The following is a 19454-nucleotide window of genomic DNA, read 5'->3' on the forward strand; positions in this document are numbered from 1 at the left end:
GATTGAATTTGCACTTGAGCTTTCTGTTTCACCTCTAAAATAAAAATGGGATTGCTCCATAAACTCGTTAGTGTAAGTAACTGCTGATGCTTTGGCTCCCAAGCGGGATGGGCCCCGCCAAGTCCCACTGAGCTCTGCTCTCCTCCTGCCTTTTGCTTGGGCAAGAGGGACCTATTAATACACATGATGCAGAAATTTGGGATCATTCCAGGCCATGTGTTCAGGGACAAATCCATCCTGGGGTAACTGTGCTGATGCCAAGGAGCCCAGCTAAACTTGGCCGCTGGTGTTCTGGTTTGCACAAGGGGAATGTCCCTCACTGCTGTCCCTTTCCACCTTGGAGGTGACAGTGGCTCCTCCGTGGCCACAAGCCAGTTCCTCCTTGCTCTTCCGTGCTGCACATTTGGCCTCCAAACAGCTGATTTTTCCCTTTTTCCCCTCTTCCCTGCCCAGCTGCACCCCATGACAACCTCATGCATGATGTTTTATGGGTCCTCCTCCACCATGGCTCCACCATCCAAGAACCGGTTGAAGCGCCAGAGCCGGATTTTCTCCCAAGTCTTGTACCGAACGCTGAGCTACAAGGATCGGAGCTCAGCCTCTGCTTCCCCGGCAGCCGGTGAGGATGATCCAGCCGAGCTCTCCACCCAGCTCTCAGCCCCCGGCATCCTGAAGATTTTCGGGGGCAACATCTGTGCAGGCACCAACTACAAGAGCGTTTTGGCGACGGGCAGCTCGGGCGCGCGGGAGCTGGTGAAGGAAGCCCTGGAGCGCTATGGGCTGAGCCAGCTCAGCGCCGGGCAGTACGCCCTGTGCGACGTCATCGGGAAGTTCGAGGGTCCCGAGAAACGGTGGCAGACAGAGGGACTGAGGGTCCTGGGTGACCACGAGAAGCCGCTGCTCATCCAGGATCTCTGGAAGCCCAGGGAGGGTTTCTCGCGGCGGCTGGAGCTGCGCAGGAGAGCGGAGGTGGAGGAGCTGGCGGCCAGGGATGTGGACACCACCACTGCAGGTCAGAGCTGGGCACGGGGCAGGGAGCGGGTTTGGGGAGCTGTGACCCCCCTGCGGGAGATGCACCCCCCCACCAGCAGCTTTTGCAGGTGTTTTGGGCACAGTGGGGCATGGTGCAAGTGGGAGGGTAACTACATTTTAGCTGCAAGGCTCCTGGGTAGAGCTGGTACTCAGTGCTCTCCTGCACAAATTTGGTACTGGCAACCTCAGATATTTACCCCAGCCAGTCTAGGGGTTCATACCAAACCCCAGCTCGTGGCTGAGATGGACAGGCAAGACCATCAGTGTTGTCTGCTCTTCCCATCACTGAACCAGCATCGTGGTATCCTTGGCACAGCACTGCCCCCCACCCCTGTACCCCGATCTCCCCATGGGTATCCCCCAGGCCAGACACCCTGTGCAAATCTGCAGGAACAACTAAGCAAAATGAAAAGCTAATGAAGAGAGAACAGTGTAGGGTAGGAGACCCCCCTCAAGGTGCCTGCTGGAGCCTGGGGCTGGCAGGAGGAGATAAGTGCATCATTAGGAACCAGCAGGTTAATAAGTGACCCCAGCACACACTAATGAAGTTTTCCTTCTGCCCTCAGATAAAAACCCCACAAGAACAAGGGCAGAAAGGTTTTAAATTAGGTTTTTAAATTGCGTGATGCCCTTGATGGGTCTGACCTGCTGACGGAGGGGTTTGGATCAGACTCAGGAGGTGTCGACTGAGGGGTTTTGTTGGATGGGCACTGAGCAGTTCCTCACACCTGTAGGAAGAGATTGTGATGGTCAGAAATAACCTGAAGATCACACAGAATTACTGGGCAAACCCCTCCCTGTGTCCGGTCCTTGTCCCGTGCTCAGGGAGGGGACACTGCAGGATGGCTGCACGTGTGATGTGAACGGAGAGAAATAGGCTCAGGCCATGGAGGGAGCTGCAGAGGTGGATGTTGTTCTTTCCAGCTCTTTTTCCAGCCAGGATCAGAGAACCATTAAGCACTTTGGAGAGCAGTGGCTCTAAAAACAGCATCTTTTGAATAGAGAGAAGGGCAAGATCCAAGCGCAATGGCTATAGCGTGCGGTGTTGGGGAGGGCCACGTGGCAGCTCCCTGCCTGAGCCCAAGGTCGCATTGGCCTCAAATTCTCCCCCTGGGCTGCAGCAAGCAGCCTTCCCACCCGTGACCTGGCAGCCGTGGGGAGGGGGAGGCTCCCACACAGGGCAGGGGGGTGGGCAGCACCGAGCTGGTCTGGGCTTGGCATCCTTTGGTGATTTCTGATGGAGGAGCAGTTCCTGACTGGATCACGTGCCCTGGATCTGGAAATAAGCCCATTATGCTTTCAGTGTAGATATCACTTCATTTGTTTCAGCACTCCTGGGTGGGGTGGTGGAAAGTCTCAGTTTTTTAACCTTTAGGCATTTTCCACAGCTGACCAAGCTCTTCCGAGACAGAAAACCCATACCCGCGTTTATTTAGGCTGCCTGCTCTGCAGACTACACAACCCTTTTTTTGTCTCACCCGTTAAAATCTCACTCCTGCAGCCCTTTCTGTTGGTGGCACCAGGGGCTCTGTCACCAGTCTCGCCTCGTGCCAGTGGCACTGCCCAAAGCGATGCTGCGGTGCCGGGATCACACAGTCCCACCCCATCCACAAGCTGCCAGGGATGGATGGGAGTGCTGCAGCACGTCTAGGGGAGGCATCTGCTTTCCCCACACCCAGAAGCCTAGAAAAAGACGCAAAACTCCTGGTGTGATGGGGACTGACTCCACTAGGGTCACCCTTGTCACCAGCCTCCAGCTGGCAGAGGTCCCCTGCGCAGGGTGGTGGGGTGGAAAGTGCAACATCTGTGCAAAAATAAAGGGACTTTGGGCTTGTGGCAGAAAAAGGATGGAGATGTTACAAAGCAAGATTCCCAGGGAAATAAATACCTGCAGGGCCCTTTCCCACTCAGGGCATCGCTGGGACCACTGGTGTCACCCCATCTGGAGCATCACTGCCTGCCCTGCTGCTGAGCTGGGGGAAAGGCCCCCCACCCATCTATGACCTCCTAGCAAATAGCTTGAGAGTTTTATCTGCTCAGTTACTCATTATCCTAATTAGTTTATTAGCTGCTTTCCACTGGAGAGGAAGGCACTCACTCCTCACTAATTAGCTGCACAGGTGGAGCATCTCCACAGTAAACGAGGCTGATGCCCTCCCTCACTGCCACCCCAGCCCTGTTCTTTCTAAGGAGATAAGGGAACATCCAGGGAAAACACCCATAAATGGGAGGGTGCTGGGAAAGAGGTGCAGCACTTGACCTCTTTATGGCATTCATCTTCCAAATCAGCCCCATTTTGCACCATGTCCTGAGCTTGCTGGGGTTTTTCTGGGAGGCAGAAGGCTAAATCACTCGCACACTTTGAGAAACTTAGGAGTTAAGGCTGTTACATTAAAAGATACTCTGCCAGGTACCTCTGAGGATCTGGCTTTGATTATACCTCAGCACAACAGTCTCCAGGGAGGATTCCCTGCAGTGTCTGCTTTGCAACAACATGAGGAAGGACTAGTCCAGTGTTGGCCCCTCCTGGGTAAATTCAAAGCGTGTTGGGTTTTTTTTGCCTGAGGCCCATGGAATTATTTATTGACTGATTTATTTCTCAGCCAGGAAAAGGGAACCTCTTTCCTAGGCTGAAAAAGAGGCAGATCCCAGCCAAAATCCCGGGTACCACAACCGGCAGGTTTTCCCCTGGGATGCAGGATGGGATTAGAGGCAGCAGTGTGGTGGGGACCAGTGGACACTGGCCTGGGGGTGCGTGGTGTCCCTGCCTGGGGTGCCCAGCTCTCCCTAAGGGACAGGGTACGATCCAGCCCCCTTCCCATCCCCATCACCACGTGGCTTCAGCAGCTGCCAGCTCTGCTTGGGCTGCGCTGTGTCAGGGATGCTCAGAAAGTGTTTTGGGTCAGATAACCTGCACATACTTGGGAGGAGAAAACCATACCAGAGGACTGAAGAAAAAAAATAACCTGTTTTATGGAGGGACTTTGTTTTGCTCAGGAAAAGAGCCGTGTTTATCTTTCCAGCGCAGCTCCGGGGTTAGTGGGGAGCCTGTGACAGGGGCTCTATCGGTAGTAAAAAAGCTGCTTTTTCCTACACAAAATAAATACAGAAGCTTCCTTTTCCCTAGATAAGGGACCGGTGATGGCGTGTTTTCTGGGCAGCGGGACCCCAGTTCTGGCAGCCCTTGCTCCCTCCTGGTGCAATGAGCTCCAGCAACAGCTGCTCCCCAGGATCCAGCCCCTCTCCTCCTCCATTCCCCCGAGCTGGGCTGGGACCTGCATCGCCCTGGCCATCCTTCATCTCTTTGGCCCATTTCCATGCTGTGGGTTGAGGATGGGGCTCCTGGAGGGAGCCTGCAGACACATTTTGGGGTGGCCTTTGACATCCCCAGTGGCCTGGGCTGCTCTCCTGCCCGGACAGGCTGGTTGCACCCCCCTGGATTTCACATCTGCAGGACGCAGGCGTCCTGTGCTGTGCTGCTGGCCATGATGGGAATGTGAGCAGGGCCAATTGCCTTTTTAAGAAGGATGCGGGGCACTGGACCGCTTGGCCGTGCCTTGCCCTAATCCCAAGGCATGTAAACAGCAGGGGCTATTTTTCTCCTTCTCTACCCCCCCCATCTCCATCCCTATCTCTTTCATTTTCCCAGCAAAGGAGCGCTCGATTTAAAACAAACAAACACAAAAATGTATTTCAGAATCGACAGCCCATTCCTCACCAAATAAGGCAGATGACATTTTTGTTTGGGGTCTGAGCTTGCGAGTGTCCCTTTAAGCAGCCCTGGGCACTAGGCTCTCCGCTCTGCTGTCCCCAAATCCTGCCACTTGTCCCCAAATCTCGCTGGCTGAAGCCGTGAGCGGGACTCTGGCTCCGTGTTGCACCGATGCAGCTGCAGTCCTCCTACCACAAGAAAATCCTTTAGTTATTTTCCCTTTTCTTCATTGTCCCTGAATGCCAGCGACCTTCTCCCAGGAGGCTGCCCACCCAAGGTATGAGCATCGCCCATCAGACCTGCAACTTTTCTTCCCTGCAGAGCTCAAGCCATGCTTGTAGTAGGAGGGGATGGGGATACCACGCAAGGGGCTGCTTTGCAGCTCGGCCAGGCCTGTTCTTTCACTTCAGCTCCCATTAGTCTTGCAGATGGCTTTGCTTGAATTGATGCTTGGGAAAAGTTAATTACAGCTTGCTCCTGCAGCAGGCAGACAGGCGGGCAGGCAGGCTCCACTGCAGCTCACAGCTCTCATGCTTGGCTGATGCTTGTGGGGGACCAGGGGTGCTCCCTGCAGCTCCTGCTTGCTGCCGGCCACTGAGTGCTGAAGGCCTGAAAGCAGCATCCAGGTCCTTTTTTTTTTTGGCAAGAATTGAGATAAATTTCTTTTTAGCACAGATTTTGTCTCCACCTCCCCAGCCCTGGCCAGGGTGCGTGGGGGATGCTGCAGACTCTGAACCCGGCCTTGCTGCCCCCTGGTTAGTGGGGTTTGGGGGCTGGGGTGGGCTGGGGCATCCGCTTTTTGATGATGGCATTAGGGCACGAAATTCCCCATTTTGGTGTCCTGGTGTCACCCTTTGGAGAGGGCAGGGGACCAAGGGAGGGTGTGTGATCCCGGGAAGGGGGCTCTTAGCTGCTCCATCCTCACTCCAACGCTGCAGCATCCCCCCAGCCGTGGGGTGCTGCGGCTGCGGGGGTGCCAGGAGGTGGCAGCGGTGGGGGGGGCTGAACGCTGCTCTCTCCCCCCCCATCCCGCAGGCATCAACGCTCAAGCGCGGAAGCTGCAGCGGCACCGGGCGCGGGGGGCCCGGCGGCCGCCGGCGGGGGCTGAACGGCGCGGGCCCCCCCCGACCCTGCGGCGCAGCCTTAGCGAGACCAGCCTGGGCTGCCCGGTTCGGCGGACCGGGACCGGGGCCGGGGCCGGGGCCGGGACCGCGGAGCGGGTCCCCCGGCACTGCTCCACCCTGCCCGGGAGCCCGGCGGCGGCGCGGAGCGGCGGCAGCAGCATGCGGTACTCCCTCTACCAGTCCCCGCACCTCCTGCTCCTGCAGGGCTACAGCCAGCAGCATGTAAGCACCGCGCTCACCCCCTGCACCCCCCGGCACCCCCTCGCTTTCCTCCCACCCCCCCAAAGCTCGGGGAAAGGGGGGCCGCTGGCATGGCCGGAGCTGCTGGGGTAAGGGACGGTGGGTGGCGCGGAAGGGCATCTTCTAGAAAACGAAGCGGTGCCAGCTTGATACTTGCGGCCATGTCCCCAAGCTTGTCCCCAAGCCTGTCCCCAAGACGGGGGGCGTGGACCCTGGACCCACCACCCCCGGACAATGCCCCAGAGAAATCCCCGCAGCAGCATCCCTGCTCTGGAACCAGGGAGGTTCGGTTTTGCGGGAGATGGCTGAGCTGCCCCATCCCCTGTCTGGCTGCTTCATTAGTGGCAAATGTAATGAGAGGCAGCAAGGAGACAGCGTGTGTGGGAGCTCCTGCTCCCCAGTGCTGGAGGCACTTGGAGAAATGGAAAGAACTGGGATGGCTTTTGTGCTTAATGGCTACTTTATCCCCATTGAGGATCTGGCTGTTCCAGGCTTTCTGGCAGGGTGACATCGGCACTGCAGCCCTCAGCCCCCTACGGCCATGCCGTTAATCCAGTTGGGGAAACTGAGGCACGGGGTGGTTACGTGAGACACCTCAGGGCATGCGGGCAGGCTGGGGGAGCGGCAGGGCAGGGAACGGCTTCTCGGCCCGGGGTCCCACCGTCCTCCCCCAGGCAGGGGGATGCAGGCAGCACTGCAGTCTGGGGGGAAAAGGTGGGAAGGAAAAGCTGCTGTGGGAAGAGGCAGGGGTGTGAGAGGTGGAGGGAGAGATTGATCTGCCCAAAGCAGCCCCATTGACTGCATGGCCAAAGTTACTGCGCCTGTTAATTAGCGTACCCAAAGCGGGGATTGCTGCTGTCCTGCTCGGCAGTGAGGAAAACGGAGAAAAGTGTTTCTGCCGTGTGAAGGTGCAGCAGGCGAGGGGACAGCTGGGGACAGCGGGAGGCTGCAGCACCCACTGCATGGCAGGGAGGAGGGCTCCTTCCCCCCAGTCCCCTATTCATGCTGTGTCTCCCCCCTTGGCAGGACAGCTTGGTTTACCTGCTGAACCGCGAGCAGCACACGGTGGGCCAGCGAACGCAGGCGAGCAAACCCAGCATCAGCTTGTCAGCCCCCGACATCTTGCCCCTGCACTGCACCATCAGGAAGCTCCGACCTTCCCGACATCGCCTGGAGGAGAAACTGGTGCTGGAGCCCATTGCCGGTGCCAGCATCTCTGTCAACTTCACCGAGGTGACCCGGACGGTTGTGCTGCAGCACGGGGACCTCCTCTCCCTCGGTCTCTACTACCTGCTCCTCTACAAGGACCCCATGAAGGCACAGCCGCTGCCGGCACAGACCCTGCTGAGGCTGCGCGCCCTGCACCCCGCTGTCCCCGAGGGTCCCCCTGTCTGTGGGTCGTGTGGCAGCCTGATGAAGGAGAGGGACTCTACCACCAAAAAGCGGGACCCCTCACCCGCCAGCGGACCCAGGGCTCCCCGCAGAAAGCTGCAGCTGGAGTTCAAACCGGCGGCTGAGGACGTGCTCCTGCAGCGGATCATGACCCTGATTGAGCCGGGGGGGGACGACCACAAGCTGACACCCGCCTTCTTGCTCTGCCTCTGCATCCAGCACTCGGCCACCAGCTTCGAGCCGGGTGACTTCGGGCAGTTGCTGCTCAAAGTGGCCAAAATGATCCAGAGGACAGTGTGGGTCAGTTGGCAGTGGGACGGGGGTGTTGATGGGGTGGGGGTGTTAATGGACCCCCACGGGGGCTTCTCCCAGTCTGGCCCGCAGCGGCAGCGAGTGCTGGTCGGGTGATGCTCGTGCCGCCCTGTCACACTGGTTTTCATTTTGCTTTTCCCTTCTCTCCCTGCCCAGGAGCGGACGCGGGAGCTGGCTGAGAAGCAGTCCCAGCAGTAAGTGCGACCTGCTGCCCTTCCTTGTTTTGCCCCAAAACAGAGAGATTTAAACCCAGTTCTCTGTGAGTGAAGGGAGTCCATGGCTGTCTAAAACCACCCTCCCAGCCTGGTGGTACCAGTAGACACTGAATTTTCCTGCTCAATCCCATGCTTTCAGCTCTCTGGTCCTTTCACCACAGTTCCTGCAAGGGTCTTGCTTGGGAATGTGTGGGGCTGGAAAAGTGGGCGAGCTCAGGAGGGAATAAGACCTGCAGCAGCTCTGGGGTCTTCTCAGATCCAAGACCTGGCCAAGACTTCGTACCTGTTGCCCCAGCATCCCTGAGGGACATGGCAGGAATGGCCCTGGTGTGGGGTCTCACCCTGTTCATGCCGAAGACCCCCCCATGGAGCAAGGGTGGGGCTGGCATTGCATGTGTGCATCCAGGGATGGTGGCACATGGTGTCCTGGGGTGGGAAGAACCACTTTGGGGCCATCACAGCATGCAGGGGGCTGGCTCCTGGTGCGGTGTGAGGCTGGCTTCCCAGTCATTTCCAAAATCCAGGCTCCAAAGCAGCATCTGTTGGTGCTTGCTGTGAGCTCTCCTTGAGGCCAAGCTCTGAGGATGCTTCCCAGGCCTTTCCTGTAGCAGGAGAAAGCAGTTCAGCAGTTGAGAAACTTCCCAGATGCTTTTTATTTATTCTGCTTTATTTTTGAACAGCCCAGGGCAGGCGGGCTGGGTTTAATCGTCCAGAGCTGGCAGGAGCAGCACGTACTTCTTGGGGAGAACTGTTCTTCAGCCATGACTACTGCAGTTCAGCTGTATTAGGGGCAGTCTCCCCCAAAAGTGGCACCCCACAAAGGCCAGGTGGCCCTTGGCCAGCCCAGTCTCGACAGGGTCCCCTTTGCCATCCTAGAGAGCAGGAACCACCAGATTTTTGCTTGTAAAGGGTCTTCCTAAGCAGAGTGCTGGGCTTGGGGGTGAGGGGATGCAAAACTCTCTGGCATTACCCCAGGCTGTTTTCTCCCCAAAAACTTGAATGGGGATGCCAAGGAGCAGCAGCCATAATGCCTGCTGTGTGTCCCCAGCCAGGACCCTGCCGCCTTGTCCCGCTTCACCATCGCAGACCTTCTCCCAGACCTGCAGCACATCCTCTTCTGGATGGCCAATGCCATCGAGGTCCTGTATTTCATCCAGCAGAAATCGCCCACCTACATCCAGAGCATGGAGGAGCAGCTGGATGTCAAAGGTAAGGCTGGGCTCAGCGCCCTGCTTGTTTCACCAGCCAAAGTGACTTTTCTCCGCTGATCCCCTGTTGCAAGCGGTGATCAGTTCCTCTGAGATTCTCCTTTAACCTCCCGTAATCCTCATCGGCAGGGATGTCTGTGGGCAGGCTGGTGTTGTTAATGTGTGCGGGAGGAGCAGCCTTGTGTCGTGCCGTGGTGCTGCTGCACTTCGGGGCCGGGTTGTGCCATGTTGGCAGCCGACCACCCCCTTTCCACCACAGCAGGGTGGTTTTGTGTCCCCGGGGATGCTGCGGGGGCACCTGGATCTGCAGGCAGCCTTGCAGAATGGCTTGCCAGCATTAATACCAGGAAAAAAAGAAACAAAAAAGGGATTAAATCAGCTTCAGAAATCTCTGACCTATGCAGCAAGTTAAAATGTGCATAGACCAGGCTGTTGGAAGGAGGGTGCAGCCCTGAGCTGCTGGCAGGGCAGAGCCCACTGTGCTGCAGTGCTGTGAGCTGTGGGGGATGGCAGGCGGGTGCCTGGGGACAAGAAGAGCATCGGTCCCCATTGAGGAATGCTACGGTGGTGATGCCAGCCTGGGAGCACAAGTAACCCCCACTCCGGGGATTTGGGGAGCGGGGAATTCAGCCCACCTTGCTGCTGCGGGTTTGCTACCCCATCCTCCTCTCCACCCCGCAGGCTCCAAGGAATCTCTGTTCTCCTCGACCATCACCGCCAGCGAGGAGGCGATGACGGTGCTGGAGGAGGTGATCATGTACACCTTCCAGCAGTGCGTCTACTACATCTCCAAGGTATGTGCTCCACAGGGAGGTGACAACAACCCACAGGGCCAGCACGAGCATCCCCAGCAGCTCTTGGGCTGCACAGAAGGCTTATTTTTTTTTTAAGCTTTTACTTTTTGGCAGTTGCATCACACCGAGGTGTTTTCCTTCGGGCTGAAGTGCCCCGATGTTTTGGTCGCAGCCCAGGAAAAGTATTGAATTACTGCGGCGTGTTTCCCTGCCTGCAGTGCAGCGGCTCGGGGGAGGCGTTTGGGGAGAGCTGCTTGGCTCTGGCCCGCGCAGCATAATGGTGCGATTCAGGGCGCGATGGAAAGGGGCCCCTGGACCGTCACTGTTGGGCGGTGAGGGCCGAGCAGCATCGGGAGCAGGGAACAGAGCGGGCAGTGTGAGGCAGGAGAAAAAGCTGCCTGTGTGCTGGCATCAGCACACGGGGACATAGGGGTTGATCCCGCACCGTTCCACCAGAGCAGCACCCGGCTCCCCAGCACCCTCACCTCCCCCTGGGCCTCGCAGAGGTGGGTGCTGCTCTCCCATTAAGGCAATGGGGAAAGGTCCCAGAACAGGCTCCCCAGGGAGGTGTCACAGCCCCAATCCTGACAGTGTTCAAGAAGCGTTTGGACAGTGCACTCAGACACATGGTGTGAATTTTGGGGATGTCCTACGCAGGGACAGGAGTTGGACTTGATGGTCCTTGTGGGTCCCTTCCAACTCAGGACATTCTGTGATTCTATGAAAGGTCAAAACCATCGGTCCTGGTTTATCTTTCATCCCCATGCCCAGCTGGTTGAGCACTGCCCTGGTTCAGAGCAGTTTTCAGATCCCTTTAGCTGAGCTGTCCCACGCTGCCACCTCCAAGTGCTTAAAGTGACAAGCGTATATATATATATATATATATATTTTGTTTTTAATACTTGCACAACACTGGAGCGCATTGAGGCGGGGGGGTGAGCAGATTCAGCCCCTTGCCAGAGCAGCACCAGCAGGGTTTGTTTGGCTTGTGGAGGTGATGGGGTCAGAAGGGTTTGGCTCATGCAAAAAGAACAATAAAAATAAAGAAACAAAAACGAGCCTGCTGTGAAGCTGCCGCCCTCTCTCCCTGCAGTGTCTGTACGTGTCGCTCCCGGCGCTGCTGGAGTGCAACCCCTTCCAGAGCGAGTGCCGGGACAGCTGGCGGGCGTCCCCGCTGCCCGAGGAGCTCCGCAGGGTCGTGCTCATCTACCAGGCGGCGCTGGACCTGCTCCGCCAGTACGAAGTGCACCCCGAGATCACCTCCCAGATGTTCGCCTACCTCTTCTTCTTCTCCAACACGCTGCTCTTCAACCAGCTCCTGGACAAGGGTCAGTCGTCCTCAAACACCTACCTGTAGGGAACGAGCCCTTTGGGAAGAGCCATCCCAGTGCCGCTGTGGAATACAGGAAAGAGCAGGCTGGAGATGGGCAGGTCTCAGCACCATTTTTGGGGGTACAAGCACAGACCCAGCTGCTGTCCCCATTCCCAGGAGGGATTTAACCTCATACATACCCCATCCTCACCCCCACTAGAGCGCTGCCCTTTGGAGCCTGAGCAGAGGATGCTGAGAGCATTTAGAGGGACAGCTCATTAATAAACTCCTGCAGCTTTGTAAATGAGGTGCTCATTAGCCCTCGTTAACACAGCAGCCCCCTGTAAGTGCCAGGTGAGATCTGGCCACCACCAGCAGTTACAGCTATAGGATGCTGAGAACAGTAACCTCCATTTATTTTGCTGCTTTGGGGCTGGGCTCTAGCTGGAGGGGTTGTTTCCCCACACATGCAGTGATGGATGCATTGCCATCTGGGCTCCCCAGTTTAAGAAGGACAAGGAATTACTGGAGGGAGTCCAGTGGTGGGTTTTGAAGATGCTGAGAGGTCTGGAGCATCTTTCTCAGGAAAAAAGGCTGAGAGAGCTGGGACTGTTCAGCCTGGAGAAGAGAAGCTGAGAGGGGATCTTATCAGTATTTAGAAATATCTCAAGGGTGGGTGTCAAGAGGATGGGACCAGACTCTTTTCAGTGGTGCCCAACAACAGGGGCATAGAAGGTCCCATCTGAACATGAGGAGAAACTTCTCTACTTTGAGGTGCCAGAGCCCTGGAACAGGCTGCCCAGAGAGGTTGTGGCATCTCCTTCCCTGAGCACATTCAAAACCCACCTGGACACGTTCCTGCGAAACCTGCTGTGGGTGACCCTGCTTTAGCAGTGGGTTGGACTGGATGATCTCCAGAGGTCCCTTCCAACCCCAACCGTTCTGTGATTCTGTGCCTCCGCAGGCTCCTCTCTCAGCTGCTTCCACTGGTCGCAGGGGGTGAAGCTCCGGGCCAGCGTGCGGCTGCTCCTGGACTGGCTGCGCGGCGCCGGCTTCGAGCAGCTCGCTCAGCAGTTCTTCGCCAAACTGGCCAGCGTGGCCAACCTGCTGGCCATGCCCGGCTCCCAGCTGGTCCAGGTGAGGGGTGCGTGGCCAGGGCTCGTGGCATCAGAATGGGCACGGGAAAGGAGAGACCCTGCTCAGTGCTTGGGTGTCCCTGCAGGGATAGGTCCCTTCTTTCATTTTTACTAAACATTGATCATAAAATGTCAGCAAATATTTGAAAAGTGTATGTTGACTGACAGAGCCACCAAATATCTGACCGTTCTCTGATTTTACAGAGTTGAACGTGGTTGAAAACAGACGTCCCAAGCTGATTTTCAAGTACAAACTCAGCTATTTTAATAATTCCTCCTAAATTATCCTCAGATTGCCTTTCTCACTCTTCTGTAAGTTTTCCTGAGTGTAGCAGTGCCAGCTTAGTAATGAGATTCAGAACAGACTGTGAAAATCTTGTACCTATACTGCAATATGACTTTTTTGCCTTTATTGCAGTATCTACAGAAAGAAACGCCCCATACTAGGGGATCAACCCCCAAAACAAGGCGTTTTCTCCTGCTGTCACCAGCTGCCCCTTCCCGGGGTGGCGGGTCCGTGGGTGGGCAGTACTGAGGAGGGGATGCTCGGGTCACTGCATCTTGCTCAGCTTTTCCCTCGCGAGCCCCTGCTCCCCGCAGAAAGCGGCTCCTCGGCTCTGCCGCTCACCCGTGCTCTGTCTCCTTGCCCAGATGACCTGGCCGGCCCTGCGAGCCGAGTTCCCGGCACTGAGCCCCGCGCAGCTCCACCGGGTGCTGAGCCAGTGCCAGGCGGTGATGGACGTGGGCTGTATCACAGCGTGGCAGCCTGGCGAGGAGGAGAACCCGGCCGCCTTCCAACCCGGTGAGCCCCTTGGCTTCGTGCTGCTGCGATCACCTGCGGGTTCCCTCCAAGGTTTTTATGTACAAACTGAACAGGCAATTCCCTTCCCCTCCCTGGGGCTCCTGTAGTAACTGCAGCGATCAGGAATAACCGTGGCAATTTGGGTGTTGCAAAGGATGCTCAGAATGGCTGGGGGATTTCTTTGCATTCCCAAGGGAGGGTTGCCGCTGTCTCGGAGCTCAACGTGTCCCTGATTCCCCTGAGAGAGTGGCCGAAAGCCGGGAGGTAGGAGTGGGGTGCAGCCAGGACCAGCACTAGCCTCCCTCCCTCTGCCTTTCAGATGAGATGCTGGAGTCCTTTGACAACCACCCACCCATCATCCTGCCCAGCGGCGGCTTCAAAGTGGACCTGGAGGTGGAGACGTTGGATGACAACATCTACCGGCACCTCCTCTACATCCGCCACTTCCTCTGGAGCCTGCAGAGCAAGAGCCCCCACACCGGCGTGGGGCTGGGCTCAGCACCCCCAAAGGTACCCCACGCCAGGGCTGTTCCTCTCCTGGGTGGGCAGGAGGGTCTCAGGTCCCCTCCAAGCCCGGTGCCAAGGGTTTGCTGCCCTCGCCTGCAGCCTGGAGCTGTGGCGATGCCCTCCTGCAGAGCTGCCAGCAGGATTACTGCTGCTGATCCCCGCCCGGGGTGCAGCAAGGACGGGCTGGTCCCAGCAATCTTGTTAGTGGGAAGGAGGGATGAAGGGGGGTGCCTGCAGGCAGGGCTCCCCTTCCCCCTGCGTGTTCCGCCGGCCTCCCTGCCCTGCCTGTCCCCACGTAGCCAGGCAGGCTTGAGCAAAAGCACTAATTAGCTAATGCCTATAAAGTGCAGGGAGGGCAAGACGTGCTGCGGGTGCTGAGCTAAACTGCCATTCATCTCCAGCTCCCAGGGGAGAATGTCCCGCCAGCAAGTCTCCCTCTCCTCTCCCCATCCATTGCAGCACCCACAGGCACCGCTGCCTCCTCCCGTTGCCTTGGGGCCACATCACCCGGCTCTGGGGCCATGGGAGGAGCTGCGCTTCCCCAGTGTCCCCCTCCAAAGAGATCCCCCAGCAGTGACATGACGAGGAGTGTCCACCTGGGTGGCTGTGAGCATCCCCAGCACAGTCCTGGCCACAAAACTGGGGTCCCGGGATTCGTGCTGGGAAGCCAGGACTACCCCTGACGGTGTCTGAATTGCCAAGGTTTCGGCTGGAGCCACCAGCAAAGCAGACAGGGTGGTGGGGTGTAGGTAGGGTGTGAAAAGCACCCGTAGGGAGGGTCACACAGGGTGTCTTTCTCCTTCTATAGAAAGAGGCACGTGCAACACCTGAAGTCCCAGAGGTGAGCGAGAGCCCACCCGCTGCCCTGGGGATCATCCCCCAGGAGGACCACGACTCCCTGGGGGGCTGCACCGAGCCAGAAGCAGAATGGGCCCCCCCACTTCACCTGGCCACCAACGGCTGCCCCTGCGAGCACCCCACCAGCGAGCCACAGCTCCAGGAGAAGCTCCAGCAGCTGCAGCTGGGCAGGGATCTGGCCCCCAAAGCTGGCACAGCACCCACAGACCCCTCCTGCCTGCTGACGCCACCCACCACCCCCCTCAACTTTGACTGCGGGAGCCCAGAGTCCCCACAGGGCACTGGGAAGGGGCTGCAGGAGCCCCGGAGGAACGGGATGAATGGCACCAAAGGCAGCACCCCTGAAGGTACCGAAAGCGGATGCTGCCCTGCTTTGGGGGGTGCAGGATTTGGGCAGGAGGGTGTTTGCTGCGCGGACCTGTCAGTGCTTGGACAGCACAGGTGAGAGCAAATGAAGCATCTCATCCAGCTCCTGCCCGGGCAGAAAACCAGCCTGAGGTCAGCTTCGATGGGATTTGGGGTGGGGCAGTTTTGTGTGGGAGGGTGTAAGGCTGGGTTTGGGCTATGCCAGAGTGGTAAAGCCAGTCTCTCTGTTGCCAGGATGCTCACCGACCCCCTACGACTACCCCACGCCAGAGTCCTCCAGCCGCAGCTCTGCCACCGATGACTTCTGCTACGTCTTCGTGGTGGAGCTGGAGAGAGGACCCATCGGGCTGGGGATGGGGCTGATCGACGGCTTGGTGAGTTTGCACTGATGGTGGGACAGGGCTGATGCCCCTCCAGGTAGCTGGAGTGGGACATGTGAAACATATTTTATACCCCAAGAAGAGCCAACAAAGAATCAGATAGCCTTGTACGGGAGCTAGGCTGCTTTTATTGGGGAAAGTAAGGCACAGAGTAGTCTCTAGTGAGGAGCAGATCTCTGCTCCTGGATTGCTGTGCTGCACATAGAATCAAAGAATAGTTTGGGTTGGAAAGGATCTTTAAACCTCATCCAGTGCCACCCCTGCCATGAGCAGGGACATCTTCACCAGCTCAGGTTGCTCAGAGCCCCGTCCAGCCTGGCCTGGGATGTCTCCAGGCATGGGGCATCCACCACCTCTCTGGGCAAAAGAGACATGCAAAATCCAGCACAGCTGTTCTGCAGCTGGAGAAAGCAACGGGATGAACACTCTTGTGGAAGGAAAATGACTGAGCCGAGGTCTTTCCTGCACCCTTCAGCGGGTGGCAAGGGATGCAGAGGGGAACAGGGAGACTTGTGGGGTGCCAGAACAGCCCCACCAGCGACGGCACTCAGTGCTCTCCCTGCTCTTGCATAAGGTGACGTGTCCATCTGGTTTAGTGCCATGGATCATCTTACTAAGTGGCCTTTCACAGCAGCGCATGAGTCAGTAGGAAACAGGGCATCACTGAGCCCTGGGGACAGCCATGAGCAAAGGGCTCCCATCCCAAGACGGCTGCAGGTCGATGATGCTTTACTCTTAATTTAATTGAACAAGGAAAGATTGCCTGCCCTCTCCTTTCTGTGTATAAATTAATATAAAACAGAATGCTCATGTTTCCTTCCTTATACCATCAGTGACACGGTCCCCAGTGCCTCCAGGGTCCCACCTGGCACTGGGGGGAGAGTCACTCTTCCTGGGGAGCTCAGCCCTTTGGCACCGCAAACCTTTTGTGTCCCCTCTGCCCTGGCTGGTCACTCACCGCCTTTCCCTGCCGACAGCACACTCCTCTCTGCTCCCCGGGGATCTACATCCGCACCCTGATCGAGGACGGCCCCGCGGCCGCCGACGGCAGGCTCTCCATCGGGGACCGCATCCTGGCTGTCAACGGCACCAGCCTCATCGGGGCTGACTACCAAAGGTAGTACCGGGAAAAGGGGAAGGCAGCTGGGTGGAGGGGTTTGGAAGAGGGAGCAGAAGCAGGAGAAAAAATTTGGCAGAGTCCAGGTGCCCACGGGGCAGCTCAGGGCTCATTTGCCCTCGTCCTGGCAGCGCTTGCTTGAAGGCCAAGCTGCCTGTAAAGCTACACGCAGAAGAGAAATGGGCCCTGCCTGTAACACCAGGCAAGCACACAGTGCAGGTGTTCTGCAAACAGGGGGTGTTTTGCAAATGTCTGTGAGCTGGCAGGCTCCCGGGGGGCTGCCGAGGAGCCAGGACTCATCTCTCTCCCTGTTGCCGTTCTCTGCAGCGCGGTGGATCTCATCCGCTCCGGAGGCAAGAAGCTGCGGTTTCTGGTTGCCAAGTCGGACATGGAAATAGCCAAAAAAATCACTTCCAGCTCCTCTTTCTCATAGTCCTTGTGGTACGAGGGTCCTTCTGCCGCAGCTTGAAGGTGCAGCTCTGGTTAAGGCTGACCTCGGGGAGCCTGGAGGGCAAGACAGAGGGACCAGGACTCCACAACTGCCCTCAATTTGCTTTTCGACGCCTTGCCCTGGTGCTGCAGCAGATGAAAGGACACGAAGGGTGGTGCACGCTTCTCCCACCGCACTGGCTGGAAGCATCACTCCTGATCAGTCGTCTGGCCCCATCTTATACAGTGTCATCCTTCTCAGGAGCTTTGCTGTTCCTTGGTCCCCTCTGGCAGGGGGCAGACAGGGGGTGCTCCCCACATGGGGGCTGTGAACAGGTCTCCCATGCTGGCACAGAAAAGACTTGAAACACCTTTTGGATTTAAAGATCAGCATGTGGGACAGGCCTGAGCTTTGCTGTGGCAGTGGCCACCTGAGGTGCTGGCACATCAGCCTGGAGAAGGGTGCTCTGGGAATGGTAAAAGCAGCACAAGTACCCAGGAGTAGAATGCAAAGCAGGACAGCTCGCTAGGAGTTAAGTTCCCTGGTATCATGCCCAAAATCAAGCGCTTTTCTGCTGCTGGGCTACAATCACGCTGCCCCCAGATCTGCTTGGGGATGTGAAGCAGCTGCAGCAAAGGGCTGACACCACCAGCAGTTCCTTGAGTCCTGGGGGAGCCCCTTGAAGACAAGGACTCTCTCACCCTTGCTCATGCAGCAGATTTATTGCCTGGCTGTGGCACCGTGATCCTGGCAGAAGGTCCTTGGGGCTGACCCAGCAGCGCGGGGCATTCACAAGTGGAGAATTTCCCCAGGCAGGAGCTGTTGCCGTCTCCAAGGGGCTATGGCCGGGTTAGTGCTTCTGCCCCTGGTACCTGCGAGCTGGGAATGGTGAGTTTGTGCCACCTGGGACCTGAACAAGCTGACACTGATTCAGACAAACAAGATCTTGGCACCGTGTCCTGGTCCTCTCCCTCCCGCTTTGCCAGGCCGTTGTGTGGCCGCCCTGTGTTCTGCCCCGCTCAAAGCATTTCAGAAGTTTGTGCTGCTGACGTGCCGACGGGTGACGACGAGCAGCAAAAGGCTCCCTGTGGAAGGTCAGTCCTGAACGTCCCAGAAACAGCTCCGCTATCTGCTGCCAACAGCAACGGTGTCACCAGAGCCGAGGTGGCAGCTCCACCGTGCGGCTGGCCCGACCCTGCACACCCGGCCTCCTGCCTGCCACGTCCTCGCTGTGCTTTTAGACATATTAATGGGATAAACCCGACCTGATTTCCACATATAGACAGGTACCGAGACCTAGTTCAGCCGAACCCTATGAAGACAGCCTGCCGCAAAGCTCTACATCACACCCTGCGCTTAAACCAGCATGGACCGGGCTCGGGCAGCAGATGAGATGTTCACATGGCACCTCCCAACAACAGTGCTCCGAGGATTGTGATGCTAAAAAAAGGGATGCTTAACAAGGTCAGCCTTAATTAAACCTCAGCTACTTCATTGCTGTAGTTTTGGTTTCTGTGCTTAGTCTTGCACTTTGCAGAAGGAGAGAGATGTTGAAATAATCCATGCAGAGGAAACACTCCACTAGTGGATTTCCACGCAGCCTGGCCTGGCTTTTCTAGGGTAAGACAGACCTTCACCAAGAGACTTGTGCCTTTTGCTTCTCTGCTCTGCCATGCTCAAGCCAAGTGGCCCGGGGTGCCGTCTCAGCAGGACTGGCAGCGATGTGGCCCTCCTGCCACCGACTCGGCTGTACCAGGCAGGTGAGCAAAGGCTCAGGGCCCCACAGGGCTGCTGGTGATTCACTCGACGTCGAATCAAGTAGGTGTGTTGGTCTGATCATCCCCCACGGAGCTCAGCAGGTTTGCAGGGCTGGAAATGGGCTGTCTGGAGCCCCTGGGCAGGCTGCATGCACTCCCTCCTCCCCCCTGCCCGGGAGCCAGGGCTCCGGGGAGGCTTAGTTTGCACTAGACAGAACCGGGGTAACCAACACAACCCTCTGCAGGCTCCCCTGAAGGTGGGAAACAGCCCCAGAGCTGTATGTTGCTCACAGTGCAGTCAGGTATTGCAACAGACTGTAAATAAACCCAGCTATTTACCAGTGTGCATGATGGCTTGCTTCTCCTGGGAGGAGCAGCAGGAGGGATTTGCTTCCCCCATTTGTTAATACTGTACAGCTCGAGTGTGTATAAACTTCTCACGCCGATACAGAACACAGCATGGCGCCTGTTTGACACCGGGCTGATGTATGTTAAGAAATGCTCTTGGTGTCAACACTAAACTGGATCAATAAATCTCTCTAAGCTCCCGTCTGGTAGCTGTCTCTTGGATTTCGACATGTTCACTCTGATGGTAAGACAGAAGACCAGGGAGGGCTTGCAGGAGACTTAATGGAGTCACTTCTGCTTTCTGCACCTCACAGGGGCTGATCTGCCACCAGCAGGGATGCAATAAAAGGAGGACACGCATAGCCCGGGTGCAGTGAGGGCAAAGGGCATCGAGAAACACATCACAGGAAGG

General features: G+C 57.3%; 1 protein-coding gene across 1 annotated transcript in view; it reads left to right on the forward strand.

The window, feature by feature from the left end:
* The window catches only part of RADIL (Rap associating with DIL domain), a 21791-nt gene extending 2549 nt beyond the window's left edge, over positions 1-19242 (forward strand). The window contains exons 2-15 of the mRNA XM_065850383.2: positions 454-1012; positions 5780-6090; positions 7135-7800; positions 7969-8006; positions 9076-9236; positions 9917-10029; positions 11123-11357; positions 12306-12478; positions 13129-13279; positions 13599-13789; positions 14595-14991; positions 15245-15384; positions 16368-16507; positions 16835-19242. Coding sequence (XP_065706455.2) covers positions 454-1012; positions 5780-6090; positions 7135-7800; positions 7969-8006; positions 9076-9236; positions 9917-10029; positions 11123-11357; positions 12306-12478; positions 13129-13279; positions 13599-13789; positions 14595-14991; positions 15245-15384; positions 16368-16507; positions 16835-16940 — 3381 coding nt within the window. The 3' untranslated portion in view covers positions 16941-19242. The remainder of the gene's footprint in view (positions 1-453; positions 1013-5779; positions 6091-7134; positions 7801-7968; positions 8007-9075; positions 9237-9916; positions 10030-11122; positions 11358-12305; positions 12479-13128; positions 13280-13598; positions 13790-14594; positions 14992-15244; positions 15385-16367; positions 16508-16834) is intronic.
* Positions 19243-19454: the final 212 nt, after the last annotated feature.

Source organism: Patagioenas fasciata, chromosome 15 (genome assembly GCF_037038585.1).
Source record: "Patagioenas fasciata isolate bPatFas1 chromosome 15, bPatFas1.hap1, whole genome shotgun sequence".
Taxonomy (NCBI): domain Eukaryota; kingdom Metazoa; phylum Chordata; class Aves; order Columbiformes; family Columbidae; genus Patagioenas; species Patagioenas fasciata.